This window comes from Drosophila takahashii, chromosome 2R (genome assembly GCF_030179915.1).
Source record: "Drosophila takahashii strain IR98-3 E-12201 chromosome 2R, DtakHiC1v2, whole genome shotgun sequence".
NCBI lineage: Eukaryota > Metazoa > Arthropoda > Insecta > Diptera > Drosophilidae > Drosophila > Drosophila takahashii.
The window spans coordinates 21,934,875-21,952,454 of record NC_091679.1 but is presented as its reverse complement, the minus strand read 5'-3'; the positions used below and the strand labels follow the sequence as shown (position 1 = coordinate 21,952,454).

The 17,580-nt window shown below is 41.1% G+C and overlaps 2 protein-coding genes and 4 non-coding genes across 6 annotated transcripts; 1 reads left to right on the top strand and 5 right to left on the bottom strand.

The window, feature by feature from the left end:
• Nucleotides 1-8: 8 nt before the first annotated feature.
• Nucleotides 9-4,960, bottom strand: LOC108069530 (superkiller complex protein 3). The gene is made up of 13 exons (XM_017159639.3): nt 4,820-4,960; nt 4,550-4,761; nt 3,797-3,989; nt 3,147-3,742; nt 3,013-3,090; nt 2,542-2,956; nt 2,305-2,487; nt 2,059-2,243; nt 1,219-2,007; nt 735-1,166; nt 502-676; nt 260-447; nt 9-199 (listed from the first exon to the last, which is right to left on the bottom strand). The coding sequence occupies exons 1-13, from the start codon at nt 4,910-4,912 to the stop codon at nt 40-42; spliced, it is 3,699 nt and encodes a 1,232-aa protein (XP_017015128.2). The 5' UTR covers nt 4,913-4,960; the 3' UTR covers nt 9-39.
• Nucleotides 4,904-6,202, top strand: Ctu1 (Cytosolic thiouridylase subunit 1). Its single transcript, XM_017159643.3, has 3 exons — nt 4,904-5,095; nt 5,154-5,311; nt 5,368-6,202. The coding sequence occupies exons 1-3, from the start codon at nt 5,048-5,050 to the stop codon at nt 6,191-6,193; spliced, it is 1,032 nt and encodes a 343-aa protein (XP_017015132.2). The 5' UTR covers nt 4,904-5,047; the 3' UTR covers nt 6,194-6,202.
• A 427-nt stretch (nt 6,203-6,629) lies between these two features.
• LOC123002619 (small nucleolar RNA Me28S-Gm3255) lies at nt 6,630-6,709 on the bottom strand. Its single transcript, XR_006412210.1, has one exon. It is a non-coding gene; the product is annotated as a small nucleolar RNA Me28S-Gm3255 (small nucleolar RNA).
• Nucleotides 6,710-6,871: 162 nt separating this feature from the next.
• Nucleotides 6,872-6,950, bottom strand: LOC123002622 (small nucleolar RNA Me28S-Am982). The gene has a single exon (XR_006412213.1). It is a non-coding gene; the product is annotated as a small nucleolar RNA Me28S-Am982 (small nucleolar RNA).
• A 197-nt stretch (nt 6,951-7,147) lies between these two features.
• LOC123002621 (small nucleolar RNA Me28S-Am982) lies at nt 7,148-7,227 on the bottom strand. The gene has a single exon (XR_006412212.1). It is a non-coding gene; the product is annotated as a small nucleolar RNA Me28S-Am982 (small nucleolar RNA).
• A 178-nt stretch (nt 7,228-7,405) lies between these two features.
• On the bottom strand, nt 7,406-7,490 carry LOC123002620 (small nucleolar RNA Me28S-Gm3255). The gene has a single exon (XR_006412211.1). It is a non-coding gene; the product is annotated as a small nucleolar RNA Me28S-Gm3255 (small nucleolar RNA).
• Nucleotides 7,491-17,580: the final 10,090 nt, after the last annotated feature.

The window sequence follows — 17,580 nt, the reverse complement described above, 5'->3', positions numbered from 1 at the left end:
CAAATCTCTGCTTTGAATAACTTTTATTGGGAATTGCGATTAGCGAGCAGTAATGGAGGAAAGTAACCTTCTCGCTCGTTGGTCACTCGGGTTCAGGCGAATGGCGCGCTGCACCAACTTCAGGGAGCAGGTCCTGTCCACGGGACTCACCGCCTGGCTGGCATAGATGGTCGTCTGGGCCTCCTCGCTGGCCAATATACTAAAAACAATCAAAAGTAATTGAAAATAGTGAATATTAATCAGTTGCCCCGAATGTTACCCGTTCTGCTGATTGGTGTGACCCAGCGTAAGAGCTATCAAAGCCATATTTGAGGTGGCCAGTTGGTAGGTTCGCTCCTCGAGGAAATAGTCAAGAAGAAACTTGAGCAAAACTTTCCGAAGACTCGCGGAATGGGGAAACATGCGGACACGGGTCTGTAGGTAGCACAAGGCCTTGCGCACACCATCCTAAAACAATCAAGGCATTATTATCTTAGATCCAACAAAATCAGCACAACGCACATTTATCAGGATATAGTAGGCCGTTAGGTAGGACACATCGGCGCAATATTCCTCCTTGAAAGCGTACGCACTTAGCTCGGTCATTATCGTTCGGCTCAGCTCGTTATCCCTGTGAATTATGCCCAAGGCAAAGGCCGAGTACAGGGCCTGAATGGGAACATCTTTCAGCAAGACACTGGAAAATCATAAAGTTAAAGGAGTGGAACCAACGAAACAAGTCTTCCGCCACTAACCACTGATAGAGTAGCGTTTTGGTGTCCGCTTCGCCCTGGTAGGCGTAGATCATGGAGGCCATCGCCACTAGGATGGTGGCCGCTTTGTCATCGTCATGGCCAACCACGTTGCTGAGAACGGAGTTGTAGATCGAATAGGATTCCTGCAACTGGCCGGATCGGTAATATGCCTGAGCCAAGCCAATGATGGGCTTGAATGTGGCGTGAGCCACCGTGTTTAGGGCGTTGGCCGCCTGCTCCGGCTGGTCAAGCTTCAGGTACAGGTACCCCAGATTTGTATACAGCTTGTCCCGATCCGCTCCAGGCTCGCACAGCTTGCACGCGCGGGTAAAGGCTTCGACCGCTTGGTGATAGAGCCCTTTCCGGGCGTACAGAAATCCCTGGAAAGACAGCGATGCGATACTGGCGTCTGCCTCCTCATTTTGCACGTACCTTAAATGTAGATAATGTAGATGGTTTTAAGCAGTAGATTACTATTACTCACCAATTGATGGCATCCAGTGCATAGACATCCGCGTACATGTGCTCGATGGCATGCCTGATGTGCGGCTTGTTCCGAGAAACCGGATCCGACAGCATTTCGCACACCCAGTGCGTGAAGCCTAGCGCCGCCTCTGGGTGGTAATCAAACTGCTGGCAATGACGGAACAGATCGAAGGCTTCCTCCCGATCACCAATAGTCTCCGCCACCATGGCCTGGCCTATCCAAGCGTTGGCGTACACGGGGCTGGATTGTTGGGCTCTCGTGAACGCCTCGTTGGCCAGTCGGATTTCGTTCAATTTGATGTAGAGCACCCCCAGATTGGTCCATGCTGTGAAACACTTTCGTTCCAGCTCCACAGCCTGAATAAAGCAGTGCTGAGCCAATGGCAGGTTTTCGTATTCCGGATGCATGTTGATCACGCCGAGCAGATTCCAGTTCTGCCAACGATTGCCGCGCTCCTTGATTGCCATCTTGCACACCCTGGCCGCCGTATCCAGGTGGCCCTTGGCCTCTTCGGGAATGAAGACGGCACTGCAGTAGCTGGCCAGCGACAGCTCGTACCACAGGTAGGTGTTCTGCTTCAGCTTCAGTGCGCACAGATAAAAACGCTGCGCCAGCTGCAGGAGATCCTTGCGCGACAGATACGCAATGGGTTCCTCCCGCTTGGCCAGACTGCCGGCCACATCCAAGTTGGCCAACGAGGGCGGCAGCTGAGCCGTCTGAACGAACACACTGGCCGCGAGGCGCCACAGCCAAACCATGCTCTGAGCTTCCGGTTGAAGGAAGGCACTAAAGAGGCAAATAGTTTAAAAATATAATACAATAGGATGACCTTCATACCTCTGAAGGTGTCCCACGGCCAATTGGAAATGCTGCTTGGACCTGCCGTAAAGGTTCTGACTCTTCAGACTGTTCGCCATGCCAATATGCGCCTCGGCGGCTCCTCGAAGACCTGGCAGGTAACTGGGATTCAGCCTTAACAGCACATCATAATCGTCAATAGCTTCGGCATAACTGCGAATCGTCTGTTGAGTATGGTAAAAATGCTTTCTATTATGTTCCATGTTTGAATTCAAATCATCACACCGTTTTGATGGAGGCTATTTGAAGCAGGGCGTAGCTGTTCTCCGCGGAGAGTTCGAGGATCTTCTGGAAGACCCGAATGGCCGAGTTGTAAGAGCCACGCGCCGCATAAGCATCGCCCAATGACTCCCAGTAGACCATGCACCGCGAGTCGTGTTTAATGGCAATGCGAAAGCATTGGATTGCCTGCAATAAATTGGTTGGAGGGGATATTTTAAGGACCATACATGCGCTACTCACATTGTCGCACTTCTTCACCTGCAGGAAATGCAGGCCCAGCTTGTACTGCAGGCGGATTGATTCGTCGCTGCCCAGGTGCCGCAATGTGTTCAGAAGCAGTGTCTCGTTCAACTCCTCCTCGCCCAGTTCCTGGTAGATGAAACTCAGAGCATCCACGGCTTCTTCGGCCAAAGCATTGAGGCTGATGCACTTCTCGTAGCACTTGCGGGCACGCGCCAAGTCGCCGGTAGCCAGCGGATATAGCCTGCCCAGGTAGTCGAAGCACTCGGCAAAGTGAGGTCGCAGCCGAGTGGCCTTCAGCACACAGTTCAAGGCGTCAGCATAGCTGTTCAGCGCCATGTGCAGCTTGCCGCATAGCAGGAGGGCCTCGAAGGACTCTTGGTTGGCCATTTCTCGGAGAGCTTCAGCTGGCGATCTGGTAGTTATGAGGACGGTTGGTTTGATGGAAAACTATCCTCTGGATTTACTTACAAAAGAAATTCTGCCCTCGAGAGATCGTCCAGATGCAAATCCTTCAACAGCTGCAGCTCACCCAGCTTAAAGAAGCAGCTGCAAATAATAATTATGGTTTATATGGTTATGATAATATATTTTTAAAAGCTCACCGAGCCAATGTCTTAGTATTGCCCTCTGACTTCTTCAGCGCTTGCAACATCCCGACAGCTTCTCTTAATTTGGAATGATCCTTCTCGTGGGACAAACACAGAGCATAAGCATCGCTTTCCCGACCAATTTGCTGCCACATCTGAAGGGCCAGCTTGAAGGCGCCCAGTTCTGTGTGGATGCGAGCCAGCAGCTCAAGCGTGACCTTGTACGCGGGATGACTTTGCTGTGCCTGCAGTGCCAACTGTCGGGACGCGACATACTGTCCCTCAGCATAAAGCTCCAGTGCCTTGATCAACAGGGCCAGGTTGGAGTTGGGATTCAGTTCCAGCAGCTGCTCAGCGTACACCTGAATGGGCTGCCGCAGCTCCTGCTGCCAGAGATCTGTGTCGGATTGCTCGTGGTTTTCGCAGTAGGTCTTGCATATCCACTCGTAGCCGTAGACATCCTTCGGATGCGATTCGGTCATGTTGCAGGCGTGCCGCACACAGGCCACAAAATCCTTCTCCTTGTAGAGCCATTTCAGGTAGCGCTTGTAGACGGCACTCTTTGCACTTGGATCTGAGAAATCCAGCAGGGCTTCCATCGTTGTTTTGTACTAAGGGAAAGTGCAATTAGTCGCCATACATTCTCCTATGTTAGGGTAACGTACAAGATTACTGTCCTCTGGGCCGATTTCGAAATCGTTAGCAAACCAAATGCGTCCCAGGTATTCCTGAATTTTGGCATAGTTCCTGTTCTCTGGGTTCTTAACTCTCTTTTTCAGTACGGCAAAGCAAGCAGGGGCCACGGCTGAGTCCGAGGCCAAGTTGAAGAGCTTTTCCCAAAAGTCCAAGGCTTGTTCTCTAGGAACAAAAACATAATGATCAGGTTCGTACAGTTGAATACATGATAATCGATGATAACACTATGCAGCATCAAAAATTTACCTCGATGGAAGCACTACTACTATTTTGACCGCAGCTGTATGCTTTTATGTTTTCTAAAATTTGTTACTCCCTTAATAAAAATCCTAAAATTATTCTAAGTATGGCGTTTGAAAGACAAAGAGTGTGTCTTTTAAAAAATTTTGCCTCTGAGAGCTCCGGAAAGTTGGCCAATTTCAGCATTTTTCGAACTTTGAGGACCTTTTGCTAAGAATCCTTGCGTCGGGGAACTTTTTGGAAAACGCAGTTTAACTTGGGAATTCGTAACGAATCCAAAAATATATCATCCATCGAGGTAAACTTAAAAAGCATTAAAAATGCTGCACAGTGTAATCGTTATTCAAATTACTGTTATGGGCGCTTTAAACTGTTGGATCCTAAGCTTTATATACACTAACTTTTTTACGGATAAGCGGGATTCATTAGGAACATTTAAGACTACTTTGTGAGATTGAGATTGTTAGGATACATATTCTTACGGTTGCAGGTCCGCCAGCTGATCGTAGATCTCCGGCAGCTCGTTGCTGGGCGCACAGTTGGCCAGTCCCAGGAGTGCGGCGGTGGCCGGCCCTTCCGTGAACTCGATGCACAGCCTCAGGTTCTTGGCCGCCTCCGTCTTGTCCAGATTCTGGTAGGCGGCTCCGAGCAACAAGTAGCCCATGGCATTCCTAGGCTCCGATTTCAGCAGGCGCTGCAATGAATGTCATTGGGTTAAGGCGCAACGGGAATATCCTGCAGCGCTGACTCACCTGGCACTTGGGAATGGCCTCCGAATGTCTGCCCAGCTTGATGGTCTCCCGGATGTCCTTGATCAAAGCCTTTAACTCCTTCCCGGCGCTCATTGTGGATGTAGATGTAGATGTTTATTTTTCATTGATATCGAATCTATATTATCGATACATTTCCCAACCAGTGCTGGGTAACATGATTTGTGAGCACAGGCGCAACAGCTGGTTCGCCCTTCAATGTGAGTTAAAATGCCCATCAACTGCAAGTCGCAGTGCGGCAATCGCGCTGCCTTGAAGGTAAGTCTGGAGAGAATTAGCCCGGGATAAGTCCCATTAATCATGAATTCCTTTAAAGCGCCCCAAAACCGGCGATGCCCTGTGCAAGGAGTGCTTCTTTGCCGCCTTCGAGGCGGAGATTCATCACACGATCTCCTCCAGCAACTTGTTCCGGCGTGGCGAGAAGGTGGCCGTGGCAGCCAGCGGGGGCAAGGATTCCACGGTCCTGGCTCACGTGTAAGTTCCAAACTTCGCCCCCATTCCACCGCTCTTACCCCTGCCATCCCTTCCAGCCTGAAACTGCTAAACGAACGCCACGACTATGGCCTGGAACTGGTGCTCCTCTCCATAGACGAGGGCATTACCGGCTATCGGGACGACAGCCTGGAGACGGTCAAGCAGAACCGCGATGACTACCAGATGCCCCTGAAAATCCTGTCCTACGAGGAGCTCTACGGCTGGACCATGGACCGCATTGTGGGCCAAATCGGACGTTCCAACAACTGCACCTTTTGCGGGGTCTTCCGGCGACAGGCCTTGGACCGAGGAGCCAAGCTGCTGGCCGTGGACAGCATAGCCACGGGCCACAATGCCGACGACATTGCGGAGACGGTGCTGATGAACGTGCTCCGCGGGGACACGGCCCGCCTGCGACGCTGCACGGATATCCGGACCGGCGGCGGCGAGGATTCCATACCCCGAGTGAAGCCCCTGAAATACAGCTACGAGAAGGAGATCGTGATGTATGCCCACTACAAGAAGCTCGTCTATTTTTCCACCGAGTGCGTGTTTGCACCCAACGCGTACCGCGGACATGCCAGAGCCTTCCTCAAGGATCTGGAGAAGGTGCGGCCTTCGGTTATCATGGACATCATCTACTCCGGCGAGCAGCTGCGATTCAAGGACACCGTGAAGAAGCCAGTGCGCGGCATATGCGCTCGATGTGGCTTCGTCTCCTCGCAGCAGCCCTGCAAGGCATGCGTCCTTCTCGAGGGTCTGAACAGAGGATTGCCCAAGCTGGGCATTGGCAAGAAGTCCAAGGGCGAGCGAATGATTGCCAAACAGGATCAGGAACTGGCCCTTCGAGAGCGTGCAAATTTAGTAAAAAACGATTTTTAATATGTCAAATGCATTTCTTTATTTAGTGTGTGGTGTTTAACAAGATTTTGGTTGGTCCCCCTTCCAAGAAGCGAAATCTGAAAAGATCAAAAGGTGAGGATTAGTTATTTTGCCCATATTATTGATAAATTCTAAAATATATTATGAAGCTCAGTGCCAAGTTTTTAACCAGGGCCCATAACCAGCCAGGCAAGACTCCCTGTCTCCAAAAAAATATTGAAGAAGTTTGTCTGCGCCTAACCTTTATATGTTGTCTGTGAATGGTTTAAGTGATCATCATTGAAGGTCTTTATTTATTTTGAAGCAAAACTCCATTTAAGTACTAACCTTGTGGTTTATATATTTTAAAAAATCAGCCCTTGGGAAATCCTGAAAGTTATAAAAAGGGAAAAAAATTAGTTAAAGCAATAGGAAAGTTCGTTTAAATTATGTAGAAATCATCAGTTAATTATATTAATAAGTTTGAATCACAACGCTTCATTAGAGATGTCAGAAAATTTTAGAACATCATTGAATATTAGTGGTTTTTAAATGTCATTTGTAATTACCTTGGCAACAGATTGGTCCAAAACTGGGCATCGAATTCGAAACTTCGGTGTTTTTTTACTGCAATAAGAAATATATCGTTATTTAGGAGCCAAATCGTACCTCTTTACAAAAACACAATTGTAGTGGAAATACAAAATCAGTTAAAACTTTTATAGCATCAATAAATTTTTCAGTCGAAAGATGGTGTAAGTTTCATTCATCACAACTATTTCGTTACAACTACTTTAATGACATGAAAATACCAATAGTTTTATTCAATTAAATATATATTACCATTTCCAGTTTTCAGTCCAAGTTTGCCATTTGATAATTAAATCCGTTTTTATATATGCGGACTGCAGAGTAAATAAAAAGAATAGGTTGGTGAGTAACTAGAAATAATTTTTTAGCACGTTTGTAAATGTAAGTAGAAATCAGTGAAAACTTGTATAGCATCAATACTTTTTTCAGTCGAAAGATGGTGTAAGTTTCATTCATCAGAAAGTTTTTAAAACTATTTTTGTGAAAATTAAATTAAATGTAAATTACCATCTCAACACGTGGACAATTCCATTCTGGCATATATCAGAAATAACACCAAAATTAGGAAATTGATCTGCAAATAATGAAAAATGTGTTATTAGTTATGGCTACAATAAATATCATTATGTAGTTTAATTAGAAAACTTCAGAATTTGTTATAACTGATTTGAATCACAACGGTTCATAAGAGATGTCAGAAAATAGAATAATAAATCATCATAGAGTGACGATAGTTTACTATAAGTTTTTAATAGAATTCTTACCATTTTGATATTTTTTCCAGAAACCATGTGGTGAAGTTGAACTCCATTTTGTTTCTGTAAAAATTGAGTGCATGGATTAGTAACTTTACGACTACTAGACATAATATATTTTTTGAGAAACAAAATGTCGGCTTTACGAAAAAAATATGCACCGCAAATTCGGGTATAACAAATTTGGGTTATGCTTGGGCAAAGTACATTTTATCTGCGAACAAGTAAAAAGCACTAGCTAAAGTTGAGTTTCTTTACACCAGCGACTCGTGTTCGCACAAAGTTCATTACAAGATAAACCCAACTATGATAACTTACCAATTCAAATCTGCCAGCGCTTACACGCAGCACCTCTTAGTTATGGAATCACCTGCAATATAAAAGAGTGCATTGTTTAGACAGGGTCCTTATTTGTTGAGCAGTTTGTTAAGACTGCAAAGGAATCTAAACCACGTGCCTGCAATTTGAGTTGCAGCCGGTACAGTGCGTTTCTTTGCATATCTAAAATTGATCTTGCAACATTGAGTTCTGCAAACAAGTCAATTGAACTCTATTCGCAGTTATATTCGCTGCAATCTGTTCAGTGCATTTATCTAGGTTACTTACATTTTTATCAGTTTCTATTTTTAAAACGAAGCGTCCGTTTCCATCCACGTTCTCGAAAAAAGTGAAGCCCGTGAAGTTGGCTGCGATTTGGTTAGAAATGTGAGAAATAAAAATACAAGCAACGATATATCGATATCAGAAAATACTTATATCGTGATATATTTTTGTAATCATTTAGGGTATTCCCTACACTATGTACAAGCCTATTCACATAATAGGGTCTTCCCACAGAGCTCCATCCACCATCCGTTGAACGGATGGTCCGTAAGGTTTTGCCGTTCCGAAAATTTCCCAGTTAGTCCGCCATCCAATTTTGACGGACTTTGACGGGCTATTTTATGCGATAGTTAGGCGATGTTTTCTTGGTGCAACTCTGAGTTCTTCCTTTTGACTGTGAAAATTGGAACGATGACTGCGAGAACAAATCGAATCGATGGTGGGAAAAAATTATTTAATGTTTTAGCTCATTGTTTTTTGTTTGTTTTAATTATTTGTAGTTTGTTATGTGCGGTAAAGCGTTCGGAAGCTGGTTGCTATGTGTGGGCCAAAATGTAAGCTGTTGTGCGTACGAAAACATTAATGCTTGCAGCAAAGTGTCAGAATAGGTTTTGCACTTCGTAAATATAACTAATATTAATTTAAAGTGTACTTTGTACTCCTATAAAGTTCCAAAGTTGCTATAAATTACAGAAACAGAACAAATTTGGTTTTGTATACAAATTTTTCATGTTAATATTGGCCAGACAGAGGCGTAGTAAGAGCGGAGTGTGGGTTACGGGAGGTTAGACACCCCCCAGTCAGCAATATGTATGCATACTCGTTGTAGGATATGTTATAAACGTTCAGATATGTTTTTAAACCATTTTCTTAATCTATTCGTTAACGTTGAGCTGAGCAACTGCTCTTCAGTCAGCTGTTATTGGATGGTAGATGGTGGATGGAGTTCTGTAAGAACATGAGTTTCACATTCGTCAAAAATCCCAACCGTTTCAAACGGATGGACTCTATGGGAAGAGGCTATTAGGCGATGTTTTCTCGGTGCAACTCTGAATTCTTCCTCTTGACTGTAAAATTGGAACGATGACTGCGAAAACAAATCAAATCGATGGCGGAAAAAAATTAAAAATCTGTCCACATTCACAGGCCTTTGAAGAAACACGCACATTTCACGCTGGGTAGGGCAAGAGACCTTGTGGTTTGGATTCACTTTTAGGTTAAGTTTGTGTAACACAAAAATCAAGACAAAGTATCTGGTCATATGCACTAGTCGTGCGACCAACCTTCATTTTCAACATTCGTTGAAATCAAAGCAAAAAAAAAAAAAATTAAAAATTGCTTCAGCTCATTGTTTTTTTTTAATTATTTGTAGTTTGTTATGGGCGGAAAAGCATTCACAAACAGGCTGCTATGAATGGGCCAAAATTAAAGCTGATCTGCGTACGAAAACATCAATGTTTTCAGCGAAGTCTCAGAATATGTTCTGCAAATCGAAAATACTAACTAATATTTATTAAAAGTGTACTTTGTACTCCTATAAAGTTTCAAAGTTGCTAAAAATTACTAAAACAGCACACATTTGGCTTTGTTTACAAATTTGCCCTATTATTATTGGCTAGACAGAGGCGTAATAAGAGCGGAGTGTGGGGTACGAGAGGTTAGGCTCTCCCCCAGTCAGCAATATGTACATATGCATACTCGTTATAGGATATGTTATAAAAGCTCAGATATGTTTTAAACTATTATCTTATGCTATTTATTGTATTATTCTAAAATTTTACGACAGTTTTGCCGAGTTGAAAACCACCTTCGTTAATGTGGAGTTGAGCAACTGCTTTTCAAGTCCGCTGTTATTGGATGGTAGATGTGCTCTGTTGGAACACGAGTTTCACATTTGTCAAAAATCCCAACCGTTTGGATAGATGGGACCGGACCGGGTAGACTTTGGGGGAAGAGGCTATAAGTCCGCCGTCCCAATTTTTCGGTTTAACTCTGAATACCTCCTCTTGACTGTGAAAATTTGAACGATTGATATGTAAATTAATAAAAGCGATGCAAGGAAAATATTTAAAAAAAATTGTATCTCATTAATTTTTGGTTATTGTTGAATTATTTGTAGTCTTATCTGAAGCCTAGTACTCAGTTCGGCTAAGATTTTCATTAGTTGAAAAACATTATTCTTTTGTAGTATGACAGAAGTTGTCAGAGTTCACTCTTTGCATGTAGCATGGTCTTATTGTATAACATCTGGATTTATTAACAGCAAACAAATCAACTGGCGCAAGCTTTAGATTTGCTGTTGGCATGGATATGTATTGCCGCAACTTCTACATGCACTTTTCCTATGGTTTTTGGGGTTTTCGTACCATTTATAATCAGGGGATTCTCTAAACTGTTAAATTGCTGAATTGTTGAATTTTTATCAGCTGTTAATCAGCTGTTCCATACAAAGTCAAGTTTCAGAAATTTCAGCAATTCAACAGCCTCGAGGCTGTGGACAATTTTCTTGAATTGTTGAAAACCAGAGTTGTTACCTTTTTTATTAAATGTCATGGCAACTCTGTAACATTTTAGTATCACCAGTACGCATGATTTATTTTAAAATCAACTTAGAAAGCATATTTGTGGTTCTTTTTACCCTGGTAACACATTTAGACAGTAACTAGCAATAATAAATCAAATTTTACATGCTTTAAGTTCCGTGAAACTTTTCAACAAATAACAGCTGTTTGAAAATTCAACAGGAACCATTTTGGGTCGTTCCCTTAATTTTGTGTTGACGGACTTTGACGGGCTATTTTATGCGATAGTTAGGCGATGTTTTCTTGGTGCAACTCTGAGTTCTTCCTTTTGACTGTGAAAATTGGAACGATGACTGCGAGAACAAATCGAATCGATGGTGGGAAAAAATTATTTAATGTTTTAGCTCATTGTTTTTTGTTTGTTTTAATTATTTGTAGTTTGTTATGTGCGGTAAAGCGTTCGGAAGCTGGTTGCTATGTGTGGGCCAAAATGTAAGCTGTTGTGCGTACGAAAACATTAATGCTTGCAGCAAAGTGTCAGAATAGGTTTTGCACTTCGTAAATATAACTAATATTAATTTAAAGTGTACTTTGTACTCCTATAAAGTTCCAAAGTTGCTATAAATTACAGAAACAGAACAAATTTGGTTTTGTATACAAATTTTTCATGTTAATATTGGCCAGACAGAGGCGTAGTAAGAGCGGAGTGTGGGTTACGGGAGGTTAGACACCCCCCAGTCAGCAATATGTATGCATACTCGTTGTAGGATATGTTATAAACGTTCAGATATGTTTTTAAACCATTTTCTTAATCTATTCGTTAACGTTGAGCTGAGCAACTGCTCTTCAGTCAGCTGTTATTGGATGGTAGATGGTGGATGGAGTTCTGTAAGAACACGAGTTTCACATTCGTCAAAAATCCCAACCGTTTCAAACGGATGGACTCTATGGGAAGAGGCTATTAGGCGATGTTTTCTCGGTGCAACTCTGAATTCTTCCTCTTGACTGTAAAATTGGAACGATGACTGCGAAAACAAATCAAATCGATGGCGGAAAAAAATTAAAAATCTGTCCACATTCACAGGCCTTTGAAGAAACACGCACATTTCACGCTGGGTAGGGCAAGAGACCTTGTGGTTTGGATTCACTTTTAGGTTAAGTTTGTGTAACACAAAAATCAAGACAAAGTATCTGGTCATATGCACTAGTCGTGCGACCAACCTTCATTTTCAACATTCGTTGAAATCAAAGCAAAAAAAAAAAAAATTAAAAATTGCTTCAGCTCATTGTTTTTTTTTAATTATTTGTAGTTTGTTATGGGCGGAAAAGCATTCACAAACAGGCTGCTATGAATGGGCCAAAATTAAAGCTGATCTGCGTACGAAAACATCAATGTTTTCAGCGAAGTCTCAGAATATGTTCTGCAAATCGAAAATACTAACTAATATTTATTAAAAGTGTACTTTGTACTCCTATAAAGTTTCAAAGTTGCTAAAAATTACTAAAACAGCACACATTTGGCTTTGTTTACAAATTTGCCCTATTATTATTGGCTAGACAGAGGCGTAATAAGAGCGGAGTGTGGGGTACGAGAGGTTAGGCTCTCCCCCAGTCAGCAATATGTACATATGCATACTCGTTATAGGATATGTTATAAAAGCTCAGATATGTTTTAAACTATTATCTTATGCTATTTATTGTATTATTCTAAAATTTTACGACAGTTTTGCCGAGTTGAAAACCACCTTCGTTAATGTGGAGTTGAGCAACTGCTTTTCAAGTCCGCTGTTATTGGATGGTAGATGTGCTCTGTTGGAACACGAGTTTCACATTTGTCAAAAATCCCAACCGTTTGGATAGATGGGACCGGACCGGGTAGACTTTGGGGGAAGAGGCTATAAGTCCGCCGTCCCAATTTTTCGGTTTAACTCTGAATACCTCCTCTTGACTGTGAAAATTTGAACGATTGATATGTAAATTAATAAAAGCGATGCAAGGAAAATATTTAAAAAAAATTGTATCTCATTAATTTTTGGTTATTGTTGAATTATTTGTAGTCTTATCTGAAGCCTAGTACTCAGTTCGGCTAAGATTTTCATTAGTTGAAAAACATTATTCTTTTGTAGTATGACAGAAGTTGTCAGAGTTCACTCTTTGCATGTAGCATGGTCTTATTGTATAACATCTGGATTTATTAACAGCAAACAAATCAACTGGCGCAAGCTTTAGATTTGCTGTTGGCATGGATATGTATTGCCGCAACTTCTACATGCACTTTTCCTATGGTTTTTGGGGTTTTCGTACCATTTATAATCAGGGGATTCTCTAAACTGTTAAATTGCTGAATTGTTGAATTTTTATCAGCTGTTAATCAGCTGTTCCATACAAAGTCAAGTTTCAGAAATTTCAGCAATTCAACAGCCTCGAGGCTGTGGACAATTTTCTTGAATTGTTGAAAACCAGAGTTGTTACCTTTTTTATTAAATGTCATGGCAACTCTGTAACATTTTAGTATCACCAGTACGCATGATTTATTTTAAAATCAACTTAGAAAGCATATTTGTGGTTCTTTTTACCCTGGTAACACATTTAGACAGTAACTAGCAATAATAAATCAAATTTTACATGCTTTAAGTTCCGTGAAACTTTTCAACAAATAACAGCTGTTTGAAAATTCAACAGGAACCATTTTGGGTCGTTCCCTTAATTTTGTGTTGAATTTTCAACAATTCAGCAATTCAACAGTTTAAGGAATCCCCCTAGTATCTGGTCATATGCACTAGTCGTGCGACCAACAATCTTTTTCAACATTCGTTGTTGAAAGCAAAGCAAAAAAAGCAGGTTGCTATGTGTGGGCCAAAATGTAAGCTGTTGAGCCTACGAAAATATCAATGCTTGCAAGAAAGTGTCAGAATAGGTTCTGCACTTCTTAAGTATAACTAAACAGCACAAATTTGGGTTTGTTTACAAATTTTCCATATTAATATTGGCTAGGCAGAGGCGTAGTAATAGCAGGGATCGTAAATAAGAGTTAACCTATTCAAAAAAATTGGCATATTTATAACTCTTATTCTCCAATTTGTATTACGCAAGTTGACAAATAACTCTTATTTGTTGGTTTTTATAATAAAAATTGAAAATAAAGATTGAATTGAAATAACTCTATATAATCTACGCTTTAATACCTTTCTGTTGATATGCCATATGTCCCCAAAATATTTTTTATAATGTACATTACAACTTTTGCAACAAATCGTCAATACTACCTGTGTAAAGCCTGTCATATGTGTAACATATCACGATGGGGCGTAAACGAGATTTCTTTGTGCGCGACTTTTTTACTTTTAATGCGAAAAGTAACAAGTCATTGTGTAAGATTTGCAATCATTCTTTAAAAGGATCTTATTTTACCGACTTAAGAAGGCATCTTAAAGAGACTCTTTAAAAGATATATGAGGAAAAGCAGGATCAAATCGAAAATGGTGAAAAAAACAAAATTTGCAGTATCGCTCTCTTTGCTTGAGGTAACAGAAGCATGTGTGCAACTCGTAACAGATGAAAAAGCGCCTTTTAAGCGGAGCCGAGTCCCTCCGTTTAAAAAGTTAACGGAACAAATTTTTTCTGGCTTAAATATGACACCAATTACATCCCGGACGATAATGAAATTAATATCAGATAAGAATGACTATGAGAAGAAAAATCTTCAGAAGAGCCTGAAAAATAAAATTATATCGGTAAAGGTCGACATGGCATCGCGGCACTCCAGAAAAGTGCTAGGACTCAATATTTAATATTATTCTAATAATTCTATTGAAATAAAGACATTAGGCATAATTGAGCTGCACCAGAAGCAGACTGGACTTAACCTTAGCTTCAAGATCGAACAAATTTTGGAAGAATTTTCTGTGTCCAAACAGCAAGTATATACTCTTACATCGGATAACGGAAAAAACATTATCAAGGCCATAGAATATTTAAATGACGATTCTGCACTGTTGGATGATTTTGAAAATGACATTCTTGTGGAAGATTTTCACGTCTTCTCTATATCATCAATACGCTTCGCAGCCCACTTGATTCAACTGGCAGTTAACGACTTCTTAAAAAATGAACGTCGACAGGACATTATAAAAATAGCTAGGAAGATGATAAAGACCTTGCGAACACCGAATTTCAGGTAATATAGTGAATTAACATTCGAAAAAATAAATCTTACAATTTCTGAAATTTGTAGACTAGCAATTTCGAACACGTCTCTTCCCCAGCCGGTAGTCGATTTTCCGACTAGGTGGAATTCTACATATTCGATGCTAAAAAGTGCATGCATTTATAAAAAGTTTACCGAGGACCACCTCAAAGAGAATATGAATTTATCGATCTCCCAATGGACGGACATAGAACTGCTTCTAACTGTACTAGAGCCAATTTTCAAAGCAACCCAAAAATTACAAAGCGAACAACTATATTTTGGTGACTTTTACAAGCTTTGGCTTGAAACGAAATTAGCCATAAAATCTATGAATAACGTTCGTAGTAAGGATCTAACGCTCTGCTTAAAAAGTCGTGAGAATATTCTCACAACAAATGACGTGATGCTCTCTGCCATTTATTTGGATCCACGAATTTGTCGGATTTTAATTAACGATCCAAATCAGCAAGAGTTAGCCAGAACGCATTTAATAAAACTAATGCGACAAATACTTAAGTTAAACAAACCGGTAAGTTTAATTAATTATAATTCATATATTTACTATAACCTGTTTATTTAACAGGAGTCTAAACAACTGATAGAAGATGATGATTCAAAACCGACTTCATCTCTTAATACATCTTCAAGCGGGCTTTTAAGCGAATTTTTAAATTCAATCGAAGTAGAAAGCAATGAAGAATCCGACAGCGATGATGATCATCTTAAATTGGCGTCTACGGAAATCAAAAATTACCTCCCAAAGCCAATTGATTTAAAAAGGTCTCCGTAGAACGCTCTATTTCGGCCCTAAAAATAATGCTGTCGGATTTAAGGTGCAATCTATCGTCGGAATCAATCAAAAAATTAATGTTTCTAAAGTTAAACAAATAAATCTCGTATTATATGTGTATTGGAATGCAATTTACTTAACCCGGTTTTGTAATTATATGTCGCCTGTTATTTTGCTTTACCAATTTGGTACATTATAAAAAATATTCTGATGACATATGGCAAATCAGCAGAAAGGTTTTAAAGCGTAGATTATAAATATAAACATTTTAAACCAATGCACCTTACAGTTCAAGAGTTATTTTAATTCAATATTTATTTCCAATTTTATTATAAAAATCAACAAATAAGAGTTATTTGTCAACTTTTAAACTTAGTACTCAGTACGACGAAAACTGCTAGCTAAGCATAGGAGTAAGTACTCAGTTCGGCTAAGGGCCGGTTTCTCGAGTGCCGGCTAACATTTCTCGAAGAGATAAAGTCCCTGCTAAGGCATTTTGGCTTTCTCGAGCATAAATGTGAGAGCTAACTTTGACAGGGACTCGGAGTCCCTGTTAAGCGTTTTCGGCTCGATAGAATGACAGCTGATTTCCCAAAGCCAACTATGAAGAAAAAACGAAATCACAGTTGCCTTTTTCTTTGAATTATACCCAAACAGCTGATGAAATAATCGAAGCATGCCATTTTTTGCACTTTACAGTGCGTTAACAGCACTCTGTAATTGTTTCTCGTTCAGATAAATTAAAGCAGTCGAGAAAGCGGATTTGCTTTTACGAACAGTTTATCTGGTTTTTAAGTTTTTCGAACAGATAGCTATCAGGGACTTAGACAGGGACTCGAGAAAGCGGCCCTAAAGGCATTTTTCCACTATGCGGTTTTTTCGGTATTTTTGTGTATTTTCGATTGGCAACGCGATAGGCGTACGTGAAGTGTTTCCATTGGCAAACGCATCTGAAAACAGCTGTTCTGCTATTGTCATTTGCGAGCTCAAGTAAACAATGAATTTAAATAATTTGTTATTGATAATTGTAAACGCAGAACAGCATTTGAACAGCGTGGAAACATTGCTGCAATGATGAAAGCACTACCTACATCCCACGTTATGCTGCTTGAGTAATTTTTACGGCAGAAAGCAAAAGGATCTGCTGCAGAAGGCGTTCTTATATATAGATCTGAACAGTCATTTAAATAATTCTTTGACACGACCCGCGACAGCAGTAGCTGCAGCTTCTGCGGTGGCACGACCCTGAACAGAATCTGACACGGGGCAAAAACGCCTACAAGGACATTGTGCGCAAAAAGGAGGGAGATGTGCCCTTTTCCAGCAGTCGCCTGTCAACGTGTGCGATTTGAATATGGAATGGCCATCTATGGTCAAAGCAGATTTTGCACCTGTGCTCAAATGCGACCAGGAGGTCGCCTTAATGAACGAATGGAGCACGCGAAGCAAACGACAAGATCATGGAGACTGGGAAGCCCATGTGGCTGCGCTGCAATTTTATTGGATAAACGAACTGCTACTGCCCTTTATGAGCTTGGATCATCCTCGGAATACTGAAATATTGCCAGATCATTTCATCAAATACCAATCTATACGAAATAAAGTTCATGTATATATCAACAATAAAAAGTTTTAATATTTCCCGGTTCCTATCAGCCTATTATCAGTGTTGGGTCCAGAAAAATGTTCATGCCTGGTTAATACTGCTTAAAAATACCACAAATTTCACTTTCCAGCCCTGTAACGCGACAATTTTCCGATGAACGCCTTTAGCCGCGGCCCAAAGAATAAAAAATTTAATCTTTGGCTGTGTTTGTGCAGAATCGGTGTGCCAATAACATATAAATGGAAGGAAAACCACAAAAACCAATGGAAAACTGCCTGTAGGAGTTGCTGCAATACATATTTCCATTCCAATAGCGAATTTAAAGCTTGCGACCCAGGTCGGCTCAACGTTT

Bases quoted from the DNA above. Each gene is read 5' to 3' on its own strand.
- LOC108069530 (XM_017159639.3), bottom strand. From the start codon at position 4,912: ATGAGCGCCGGGAAGGAGTTAAAGGCTTTGATCAAGGACATCCGGGAG. The intron at 3,091-3,146 runs GTGAGCTTTTAA...TATTATTTGCAG, and splicing joins AATACTAAGACATTGGCTCG to CTGCTTCTTTAAGCTGGGTG. The intron at 2,488-2,541 runs GTGAGTAGCGCA...AATTTATTGCAG, and splicing joins AGGTGAAGAAGTGCGACAAT to GCAATCCAATGCTTTCGCAT.
- Ctu1 (XM_017159643.3), top strand. From the start codon at position 5,048: ATGCCCATCAACTGCAAGTCGCAGTGCGGCAATCGCGCTGCCTTGAAG. The intron at 5,096-5,153 runs GTAAGTCTGGAG...ATTCCTTTAAAG, and splicing joins GCAATCGCGCTGCCTTGAAG to CGCCCCAAAACCGGCGATGC. The intron at 5,312-5,367 runs GTAAGTTCCAAA...CATCCCTTCCAG, and splicing joins TCCACGGTCCTGGCTCACGT to CCTGAAACTGCTAAACGAAC.